Below are 11,871 nucleotides of genomic sequence, written 5' to 3' on the forward strand. Positions count from 1 at the left end.
TCAAACGGGTTACAAATAAACATATATATATATATATATATATATATATATATATATATGTGTGTGAAGAAAGTATACTTTCTTCAGGTAGATTTGCCGTGCTTCCCATGTCACGCCCTTCTATTGTCTTTTGTTATCTACAAATTCTTTTGTTATCTACAAATCGAGTCGTTAAGATTTGGAAGAGAAACGGGCAGTAAGAAATAGAACTTAGATGAGAGAATTAGCACGATAATGTACAAAGAGAGTTTATAAAAGATAATACATTAAATAAAATTTGAGTAGTATGAATAATAAACGTGAATTGTCGTTTCTTTGTTTACAGAGAAACATATTTTCGTTTATCACCTTCACAATAGATCCGAGATATATATATATATATATATATATAAGTATATACGAATATTAAATTTAATACAACATCGATCGAACACAATTATTAACACAAAATCATTAATCAGATAATGTAAAAGCGAGAAAAGTATGAATATTATGAAAATAAAGCTAGAAAATAGAAGACAAAAAAATTCGCAAAAAATCGCGCATTCCGTTATCGACTGATATATCGGAAGAGGATGTACGTTAGAAAAAAATCTACTAATTATCTATAATTATGAAAAACTACAAAACAACGTGTAAACTCGTTATAACGCCCAAGATGACAAAGGAACCACTAATAGGGAACTGAAATAACTCCTGTAATTCGATTACATCACATTACTGCGGATACAGCGCGAGTCAATGCAAATATTATTATTATATTTATTTAGTTAAAAACAATAAAAACATAAAAAAAATATGTGAAAGTATCAAATATAATTAATTCGAATTTTAAATATAAACAAAAATTTTCTTTCCTAATTAAATTTTAATATAAATATAGAAATATAAAATAGACCCACACATGAGTAGATCCGTGTGCAGAACATCCGTAAGCTTTCTATATTACGCGCGAAATAATGAATAATTAATAAATCCAATAATTGGAATGATTTATCTATTCACGTATTTCTCTATTTATGCACATCTCTAATACGTTTCTACATGTATTTGGGGAAGAATAATACTTTGTCGAATTTTTATTTATAAATATTGAATAATAGGTCATTTACAATTATAGTAATGTGTATCATAATTTGGTAATAATTAGATAGGAATTGTTCGACTTTCGAAAAGGAGAAAACATATATACAAACAACCACACACTCATATACAAATACTTAAACGTGAAAGGCTCAAAACTAATACATTCATCGTAACAACTGCGAGAATAGAAAATATTTATATGGAAAATAATTATACGCGGACGAATAAATATTTTCTAATAATATATATATATATATATATATATATATATATATATAATAGAATATATAATATATAATATATAATATATATATAATATATAATATATATATATGTAAAGAAAGTCTCATTTTCTAATAATACATATTTTGTTTTCACATTTAGGAGCTTTATTTCTACAGGTATCAAAATGAATCGATTAATTTTTCATTTAGTTTGGACTGACAAGATATCCGTTTAGACAGTTTTTAAATTCCTGTATCATATTTTTAATGTTTCGATATTTTAATATAATAAATCGAAAAATTACAAACTTTGTGAGGTCTATTGCTCAGATGATATAATACGCATGTGCAAAGATCCAATTAGTTTCTTTGCTGACGATGAATTAATCAGTTTGTATAACTTTGCGATACAGGCTGCAACCAAGTCTCGTCGTCTGGTTAATTGTAGGTAATTAGAATATTTTCTAAAATTATATACTTACTTTATATATTAATCAATTGTTAAATAGACGACTTTCGCGCGTTAATGTTGACATGACATAGCATCGTTTCCTTTAACAAATATCTGCGAAAATAAAATCGGCGTCTCAGCGTTCCTTGGTGTTTCTATTTTGAATTATTTTGTCTTATATTTGCAGTGTCAGTACTTGTTTCACTTTTAACATTTTTATTATTTTCATAAAAAATTAATGGCAATCGGTCATACACCAAATCGTGGCGTTTCGAAAGTAATGCCATTTTTTCATCGGACTAATGCTTCATTTTTATCTCGTTTTGAAACGTAACTAGCTTAGGGAATAAGGATGACGATATCTATATAATAGGTTTTGTAAAATTTCGGCGAAAGCTTTTGTTATTTACTGTAACTTTATTTCTGTCAATTCTTTTTCTGTCAAATGTGTAGTGTCATGCGGAAGATACAATCCGTTTTCATTGGAGAGGTTTTTCCTAATAATTTCTTAGCACATCTTTTTTAATAACACGAAGTATGTTGCGTGACAACTAAATCGAATCATTGTATTTATAAGATAAATGCACTTGGCAAAGTCTAAATGTGAAGTAAAAAAATATCTAAGATAATTGATAGAACGAAGAAAACACGTACAATTTTTCGATTTTTCTTCCTGATCATATGTATCATTCAAATATATGTGTTCTTATACGATCCTCGTGATTGGCTAATTTTAAGCGCTGATGAAGAACGTTGAGTAGTTAGTAATTGGTGTCCTAGGAGTACATTGGTTGGACAGTTGCGTACTTAGACATTGAGCTCGTTGATTGGACGGTTGGTGCGAGTAAATAGGATGATGTTGTTTGATCGATCTTGTGAAATAATAATTATGTCTGGAGTATTTAGTTGGAACGAATTTATTTCATTCATATAAGAAGATTTAGCTGTATTTAAAAATAAATATTTGAGAAATGAGGTTTTCGATATTGCGAGGTAAGATATAACTTCAGCTTTCATGTGACCGAGGGAAAATATTTTTCTGTTTTTTTCCGTTCCTAGTTCCTTTTTTAGGGATGCTTGCAGTTTCTTTCTAGTATTTTACCGGCCTTGTTAATGATTCAAAATGAAAAAATGGAGAGGTTTAAATTGTTTCGCCAAATACATAAACGGTAATGATCTTAAATGGGTTGGACAAATATTCATTTTCATTTATAAGAGAAAATCTTGTTGAATTGTGCGAGCGAAATTATAATATTCATTAGTACATTATCTTTTCATCATACTAGCCTTTTCTTAAGCAATCGAATGAACGCTTTTAATGATTTTTTGATCTTTTAAAATTATACAATATGTGAGATTTAATAGAAGTTTAATAAAAGATTAATAATTTAAAAAAAAAAGATATAAAGAAAAAAACTTGTCCAATTCAAAAGCACTGTTTTCTATATACGCCTATACTCTCCAAAACCATATATCAATGTTTTCGATAAATGCAAACCTGGTGAAATAGTGGCGCTGTTGTCAATAAAGGTCTAAGGTTAAGTTAGCTTAACATTATATTCAATGCTTATTTAAAAAATAAATTGATAGATGCGTTTGATCCCATAATTTTTTCAAGTGATATGTTTTCGTTGTGCATAACAAAAATGTTGAGTTAATACCAATTTACAGAAAATCATTTGCATAACCACACTGTCTACATATATATCATAAAATGATACTTTACTCATAATGTGTTTGTTGCGAATTATTCGATATCAACAACATCCTATTTTTCTATTAACTGCAAGGTAATCGTTCTTTTTTAAATTATTATAAATAACTTTAGTAAAAAAATTGTATTTGACGTTACAATATATTTTGTTTTCTACCAGTCATTTTCTTTGTGTATTATTGCTAATATTGATCATCATTAAAGTTAAAAATATAAAAAACGTAGGTCGTTTTTTTTCAGGGAATCGTTACTAATTAATCCATCCAAAGGGAAGAGTAATGTCGTCGTTGAATTTAAAAGAGATTTCAACGCCACGTTTAGGTTATCTATTAAATAAGAATACAAGAAGCAAAAGATTCTATCAAACATTTACGAAGTTGGTTGAAGGACATTATTAACAGGTCCAGTTAATATATTGAAAGTAAATATGAAAGAAGCAATTAAACGAATTAAGAAGGCAACAAAAAATAGTGATAGGCCGTAACCACAATGGAAAGATTTTTTGGAATATTTATATTCACAGTTATTAATTTCTTTGTCAGTAAGTATGAAAACATTGATAAAAAGTATTTATAGCTGTAGATTGATTTACCCTTCAAGCTACTTGAGACGTAAAATTTGCTCGTATTAAAGTAAATCAATATTACTTTAATCAAATTTTCTTCCTTTAACTGTTTATACAAATGATGTGGCAAAAAATACTCTTATTGGATCATAGGAACAAATATAGATATAAAATTTATTTATCGACCGACAGATATTTACCTAAATTTATTATGTAACATGAACTTAGATAATTGCTTGAGGGTACTGTTTTACAGGACCCATGCCATCGTTTCTATCACATGTGCATAGATCCATCACTACATATTGTGTCACTACATTCGTTATATTATTTATTTGTAGATTATTCTGATAATAGCAATGTTAAATATATGGATCCCAAAAAGACACCATAATACATAAATGTATTGACAAAAATAGTATAAAGTAAAGGAAATGTTTCTACAAGGAATATTTTGGAAATGCTTCTGTGAATATCATTCGTGTTGGGTCGCATATATATTGCACAAGTATGTACATACTATATATTTCTAATAGAGATAGAGGATAGTTTCTTCTTTATGCTCTTAAATCATAACCAAATTTAAATGTTGCAGCCATTTTTTACTTGCTTTATTGCTTATATTCACGCAATTTCTTATATTATAAAAAGAGTGGCAATGAAATCAAAATGTATTCAAATCTATCTTTGCGCAAGGTGGTACACTCTTCGAGAAACAGAAGTACTTTTTAAAGTAGATGAATATGCATTTGACGTATTAGCACTTGGTATAGGTTTTTTCTATCACGTACAAATTTATTTTGAAATGATATTTTGCTTTATACATTGTACTTTGTTGGTCATTTTATGTCCATTGGGCAATTGGCATCTAACAATCTTATGGCATTTTTGATACCAACTCAAATAGTTCAAAGATTCTCTCTATAGTATTTAATTATTCTTACTCACAAAATTTTATATAAATTGTTTATAATCGTATGTGAATTTTATCTTATAGTACTTAAATATGCTACCATTGTCAATGATGGTGGGAGGAAAGACAATAATACATTAGGAAGACTCTTGAAAGAACTGAAGAAAGCATTATCTACAGTCAAGGACGTGAATTATATAGAAAACGAATTAAAAGAGAAAATCCAAAACGATAAAGGATCGGTAATTGTATAAGCTTGTCACAAATAAGAAATAGATGACAAAAAATGAAATAGATTATGTAAACTATCTGGAAATATAACATTTTAGAGGAATAATCGAATCTTAACAGCAAAATCATGGAGAAAGAACAATGAGTTAAAGGATCTTTCACAAGAGATTTTTCATCAGAGGTAGCTTCTCATTTTGTATTGCAGAAAAAATAGAAAATTTTCAATATTTAAAAATTAATATGCAAAATTTACCTGAGCCTAATGTAATTCTTTGATGCATAAGTATACTTTGAAAATGAGGTAGAAGAATATTGTAAATTTTACAGTCATTTTGACAAGAAGTTGAAAAGGAGCCGCCTGAAGAAAACAAAATGTGGAAATGGAATAAAGGATTCAGACCAAATAATCTGGATTTAGAGCATCGAAGAAAAGAGCCTTCAACAATACGGAACAAGCTACAAGGATGTTACACAAACGCGAGCCTCTTGTGAAAGTCAAATTTAGCAGCAACAAATGATACGACAGCTTGCAGACTGCAACAGAGTATTCTAAGATTTACACATCAATGAAGAAGTAAGAAGTAACGTTTTATATGAATAGTCGATCTTGGAATTGCAACAAATAGAAACACTAAATAAAATAAGTACTAAATCACACATTTCAGATAATCGAAAGGATGAAAATATTAAATATATGTACTCTAATATTCGATCTCCTCTCTGAGGAAATAATGATGGAAAGCAGAACGGTACCATGAAAAAGGATATTAATCCGCAAAAGCATAGTAATAACACAAACACATTCTAGTAAAATCACCTGTCAGCTGATTGATTGTTAAACGTACTGGTTATTGTAATAACAATCGAAAAAAGAAATTTTAATTCATTTTTAAATTGCAATTAACATGTAGGTAATATACTTTAATACGAATTTTAAATAAGCCAAACTTTTCATAAAGCTCATATATTATACAATTTCCAAACATTAGCAAATTTCTTATAGTTTTATAGTCTACAATCATAAAATTTTTAGGATTTTATTCTTTAGGGACAATTATATCAATTACGCTGGATGAAGGACTTATATTTATTTATATCAGCGATATTCAAAATTTTATAAAGCGCTCTTTTGATCGTTCAAAAAAGAAATTGTGAAAGAAAGATGAAGTACGAATGAATATTAAAAATTCGCTCACACACTTCGACAGAATTTTTCTTTTATAAGTGGAATTGAATATATTACATATATTCACTAAACCGTTAATTTATGCAGTAAATTCAATATTACTGTAATATCTGATATCGAAAACAATGTAATGTTCATATCCGGCGCACTCCCTGCAATTTTATCGGATTAAAGCAAAAATATTAAATCCGAAATATTCGAATAGTTCTCAACAATTTTTCTTCCCTCAATATTATATAACATTGGCACCGTAAATCGAACGGATGTTTAAATTGTTTAAACTATTGTATAAGCGAACGTCACAAATAGAATTAATACCTTACGTTTCCCAATTTTTGTTATATAACGTGTATATCAATAAAACGTCTATCGTTTATACGTCATCATATATGATGAAACTTTAGACCTTTTATTTGATAAAGCTGATAAAAGTAGCTTATATTAATTGAAAATTCATTTGTTCGTAGCATTAACTTTCTGCAAGAATAAAATTAACTATAAAAGTAGAAGTAACAGCTATTCCCGGCAGTGTCACTATTACAATTTCAGAATTTATCCCTTACCTTATTATGTTAATAATTATCCATTAATCTAGTGAGCCAAAGAATTTACAATATCATAGTAAGAGAAGTATGAATTACCGACAAGTATTCAATATAGGAATCTGTAATATCGACGTATGAGAAACGCAAGTGTGAACTAAATGCTGACGTCATATATATCAACGGAGCAATCAGAAAAATCCAGATGACACAGTGGACGCGAACAGGACTGAAATGATGACCCTGGTGACTACAAGTTCAGTGTAGTAGGGACAGACTTTCGAACTTATTCGTCGTTAGCATGAATGAAAGATCGAAAAAATTGAAAAATTCACCCATCGCTTAGAAAAATTCTGCGATGGTACTCTAACACGTCTATTTCACAGCTACTACGGCAGTCATGCGAATAATGAACTCCATGATATTTTTTTTTATAAAGAAACAAGTAAGGAAAAAGGAAAATACACGCAGAGCTCACTTTGATTTCAATTATATTGATCCTTGCATATTAAAATAATGTGCCAGAATAACGAACTCTTAGAGTACAACAGAATAATGGCTCATTTGCTTTTAGATGAAAACAAACACAAAAGCAATATATCATTTTCATGCAAACAATATAGCATAATATCATCATTATTATAAAAAATTATGAAAATTATTTAAGAAATATTTAAAAGAGCAAATTATCTATCACGTAAAACAATCTACTGACAGAAAAATGACTATTATAAGTAATTTACTCATATGAGCTATTGTATTTATATTATTAAATACATTACAATTCTTGAAAATCATTCCTGAAAGTAGCACTTTAAAAAGAATAGTATTCGAAAGTATTAATCATAGATAATATATTATATTTTTCATTTAATCAAATTAATAAAAACTAAATAATAATTTTGTAATATGCCAAAGTATGCTGTCATGGAGACATCATTATATTTTCATTCCATAAAATTGATTATTACACGAAAATGATCAGTAAATCTCATGTCAAATCAAAAAATGAACGAGTGGTATTGTACATAAAGTTTATTCTCGCATAATCGGTCGATTATTACTCTGTAAAATTAACAGACTTGAATGAACAATAACTTTTACAATAATTTACTTCTTACCTTTCACTGCTTTATATATCTCATGTGTCTTTCTCACACTCTCTATTTGTATCTATTTAATCGATCTAATGATGATCGATTAAATCGCATTAAAGCATGATTATATTAATCTTACGAACATCGATAATTGCTACAATAATATAAAATTTATAGTAAGTAAAGCTTTTAAAAAATTTCCCGATTCTCCATAAGAAAAATGAATATAAATAAAAATAGAATGAAATGGAAAGAATTGTGAACGATGCTAGCGAAAGCTGCTAAAAAGTTTTAAGTTCGATCACTTAATCATAATATAATTTCATTTTCTTATAAGACCTATACATCAACGGCACTATCTAGTTATAAGATCGAAACTGATTTCCTTGTGTCGATTACTCCTTCGAATGCGCATCGACACTATTCTAAGCCTCAAACGATTCGATGTATCACCAAAAAACGACGATTACCTTTCCATTAAAACGATCTTGTGAAAATAATCTACGAGCCACAGTCTTCTACGTCACAAGCACTAGATATGTTCAACGCTGAAGAACAAGAAAACAGTATAAAATAATAAACATAATTTCCGATATTAAAAGATTAATACATAAGCGGATAAAGTTCAATCACTTTTTTCCCGAGAAAACTATCAGTCGTGTCGATTGGTCACGATCGACTAATAAATAAAAAAATCTTCAAAATGCAATATATACATATATATATATATATATATATATTACATATATATATATATATATATATATATATATATATATATATATTACATATATATATTACATATTTACTTTTACATATTTATTTTAAATATATATATATATATACATATATATATATATATATATATATACATATATATATATATATGTAAAGAAAGTATACTTTCTTCAGGTAGATTTGCCACGCTTTCCATGGTCCGCCCTTCCGTTGTCCTTTGTTATTTACAAATTCTTTTGTTACCTACAAATCGAGCCGATAAGATTTGGAAGAAAAACGGGCACTAGGAAATAGAACGTAGAAAAGAGAAGTAGCACGAGAGTTTATAAGAATATTTATACTAGATAATATATATTAAATAAAATTTAAATAGTGTGAATAATAAACGTAAATTGTCGTTTTTTTGTTCACAGGTAAGACTAATTAGCAAATAAGTATTAATTAACAAATAAAGATTTATTACTTTGTTCACGGAGAAACATATTTTCGTTTATCACCTCACATAATCAATCCAAATTATTATATATATATATATATATATATATATATATATATATATATATATATATATATATATATACGTATTCTATACAAGATATCTATGTATATGTATATGTACACACACGCACACACACATATATATAATAAGATGAGGAGATGTAATAATATACGATAGAATTGAAAAGCTCCGTTCCATCTTTACGTTCGAGAGAATGATTATTTGCACGGCAATGAAACGAAACAAATAAGAGACGAGAATTGGGAGATGGTGGACCGGGAATTGGGGAGAAATAGGATTAGATGATAAGGTTTGGAGGACTTAAAATGATATCAATATGAATCCATTAAGAACTTTTCCATTCCTTCTACTCTTCGTCCTTGACCAGTCTTCTTTCTCTACTGTCCATCTCTTTGTAATATCTTTTACGAGACAATGTTTAGGGTTCATTATTGGCAAGCAATCGTCGATTTTATATCGATGAGCCCTTGCTAAGGTATGACGAAAATGATCTCGATCGAAGAGACAAAATGAACGCACGCGCTCTTTTTACTCCTTCTTTTCTTTTATTACTACTTCCTCATTCACGTTATTCTCCTTTCACATCCTACATGACGGTCTTTTTTCCGATCCAAAGCAAGAGATCATTCAACGCGCACTTGCTGTTTCTACTTGATGACCTTGAATCTAATTACTCCTTCTCATTTTTGTTTCATTTTTTGTTTCTTTAGAATAGAAGAATAAAGAGAAAGGTAGTAATTAAATAGTTTCCCGGGCTTTTAGTCGAATTATTTTTACCAACTAATTATGTAGTAATCCGATTACACCGGACGCGTGAATATCCACGCATTTCATACGATAGGAGAATCCTCCCGAGGATTCAACGGACTTTCCCTTCCTCTCTCTTTTTATTACTTACTCACTGACTCATCCGCTCTCTTTCTCCATATATCTATCTATCTCTCTTTCGTACTTAATATTTCAGTTTTGATCGAAGGAAACGAGTTCACTGATCGTTTCACATGCGTCTAATCGCTAAGGACTTCCAATCGAGTTTGATTTGATTTGATTTGAGAGAGAGAGAGAGAGAGAGAGAGCATGCTGAAAGTTATTTCCGATGTCTTTTTTGTTAACTATTTTTCCTTTCTATCCGTTATAGAATCCATCAATCAACTCAATCCTATTTCCTACTTCCCCCTCTGCCGCAGCCGGTCTACCGTTAGCTGCATTTGAAGAGAAAGTAACATGTATTATTCTTCGTCGAACTTTAATTTGTTTTTCTCTGTTTAATTCTGTTCATTATCCCTGGTTTTTTAATGGATTACGCCATAAAAATATTATAAAAGAATTTTTGACTAACTTTAATGAACAAGCTCTCATTTCAAAGACGAAGTTTTATTATACGACGTATTGGTTTCAAATATGAGAGAAATGTTTTTTCTTCGAAAAAATATCGTGCTAAGAAATGGTATTTTGCGAGAATAATATCCACAAATAAAAACCTTTTATAAAAATTTGAAACCAATACACTGTAAATTAAACTTTTGTCTTTAAAATGAGATCTTGTTCATCAAAATTGGTCAAGAATTACTTCTGTTCTCATTGATGTTGTTTTCGACATTTTTTGCGAAGGAACAGTTTAATAGTGCGGTGCACCTCGAAATTGGTAACAAAAGAAATAAAGCTCATACCCTCACTACTGATTTTCAAATAAGCGCTTAAATGGTGTATGTTTATGTCCGTGAAAAAGCTATTGCCTGCTTGGTTGTGTAAGAAAATAGTTGATGTTCAGATTTTTTAAATATTTCTAAACGCAAAGAAATACGGTTTCCGAAGAAATTACGATGAATCAGTCGATCGTTTTAATGAGCTTTGGCCAGATGATTCTATGGCAACAATAAGAAAATATATGATCAATCGTTTATGCCAAGAGATCTGAGTTTCTAAGTTATTATTAAATTTTTGAAAAATGTATAGTTCTTTTAGATTTTATAAACTAAAAAGATAGAGATTTTATTATCAACTTAAAGTACTTTGGCATGCGTCGAGATTCGTAATTCAAGAATTCTAGTTTCGAGCCTATAATAATCTGGTTTTTTTGTATTGTATGGATGTTAACGACAATAGCGAACTAATTTACTCTTTTCTCCTTATTTGATAATTTACTAAGAAGTTTCTCTCCAATCTCTTATATTTATTTCCTCCATTGATGACTGAAGTGAATTTGCGGTAATCTGTGCTAGATAGGACACAGCAGTAGTATAATTTTGTTCGATGATAAATGCATATGAAATATATACATGTGTTGATTAATTTTTCAAAATTAATAATTAGGGAACATATACATTATATTTTATTTTTAATAAAGATCAAAAGATGAATTCGTTTTCACATTATCTATGAAATTTCTCTCCCAGCGCTACTTTGTTATGATTTTCTCTATAAGAGTTAACTCCATATTATTATTATTATTACTATTATTACTATAATAATATGTAATGTAATAATATAGTAATGAAAATAGTAATAATAAGAAGAAACAGAAGAATGTATTTACATTGTATACATCGTGACACATATGATGACGGTAATATATGATAAAAACAGAAGGAAAAATGTATCATT

General features: G+C 28.7%; 1 protein-coding gene across 4 annotated transcripts; it reads left to right on the forward strand.

Moving 5' to 3' along the window:
• Window positions 1-3,204: 3,204 nt before the first annotated feature.
• LOC124428601 lies at window positions 3,205-6,276 on the forward strand. Of its 4 annotated transcripts, none has more exons than XR_006943228.1 (7): window positions 3,205-3,551; window positions 3,716-4,016; window positions 4,382-4,548; window positions 5,038-5,365; window positions 5,512-5,758; window positions 5,850-6,091; window positions 6,218-6,276. XR_006943228.1 is itself a non-coding variant. In XM_046972847.1 (7 exons), the coding sequence occupies exons 4-7, from the start codon at window positions 4,699-4,701 to the stop codon at window positions 5,600-5,602; spliced, it is 441 nt and encodes a 146-aa protein (XP_046828803.1). In that variant the 5' UTR covers window positions 3,205-3,551; window positions 3,716-4,016; window positions 4,382-4,548; window positions 4,636-4,698; the 3' UTR covers window positions 5,603-5,836. The 4 variants fall into 4 exon arrangements, 1 of the variants encoding a protein (XP_046828803.1); XM_046972847.1 differs by lacking the exons at window positions 5,850-6,091; window positions 6,218-6,276 and adding an exon at window positions 4,636-4,807 and having other exon boundaries at window positions 5,038-5,195; window positions 5,283-5,365; window positions 5,512-5,836; XR_006943229.1 differs by lacking the exon at window positions 6,218-6,276 and having other exon boundaries at window positions 3,701-4,016; window positions 5,850-6,209.
• Window positions 6,277-11,871: the final 5,595 nt, after the last annotated feature.

The sequence above is a fragment of the Vespa crabro genome, chromosome 13 (genome assembly GCF_910589235.1).
Source record: "Vespa crabro chromosome 13, iyVesCrab1.2, whole genome shotgun sequence".
Taxonomy (NCBI): Eukaryota; Metazoa; Arthropoda; class Insecta; order Hymenoptera; family Vespidae; genus Vespa; species Vespa crabro.

What these genes read in the sequence shown, in the direction of transcription:
- LOC124428601 (XM_046972847.1), top strand. Translation starts at nt 4,699, where the DNA reads ATGAAATCAAAATGTATTCAAATCTATCTTTGCGCAAGGTGGTACACT. An exon ending in TCCAAAACGATAAAGGATCG is followed by an intron (nt 5,196 to 5,282) that starts GTAATTGTATAA and finishes ATAACATTTTAG; the next exon opens with AGGAATAATCGAATCTTAAC. An exon ending in CAAGAGATTTTTCATCAGAG is followed by an intron (nt 5,366 to 5,511) that starts GTAGCTTCTCAT and finishes TAAATTTTACAG; the next exon opens with TCATTTTGACAAGAAGTTGA.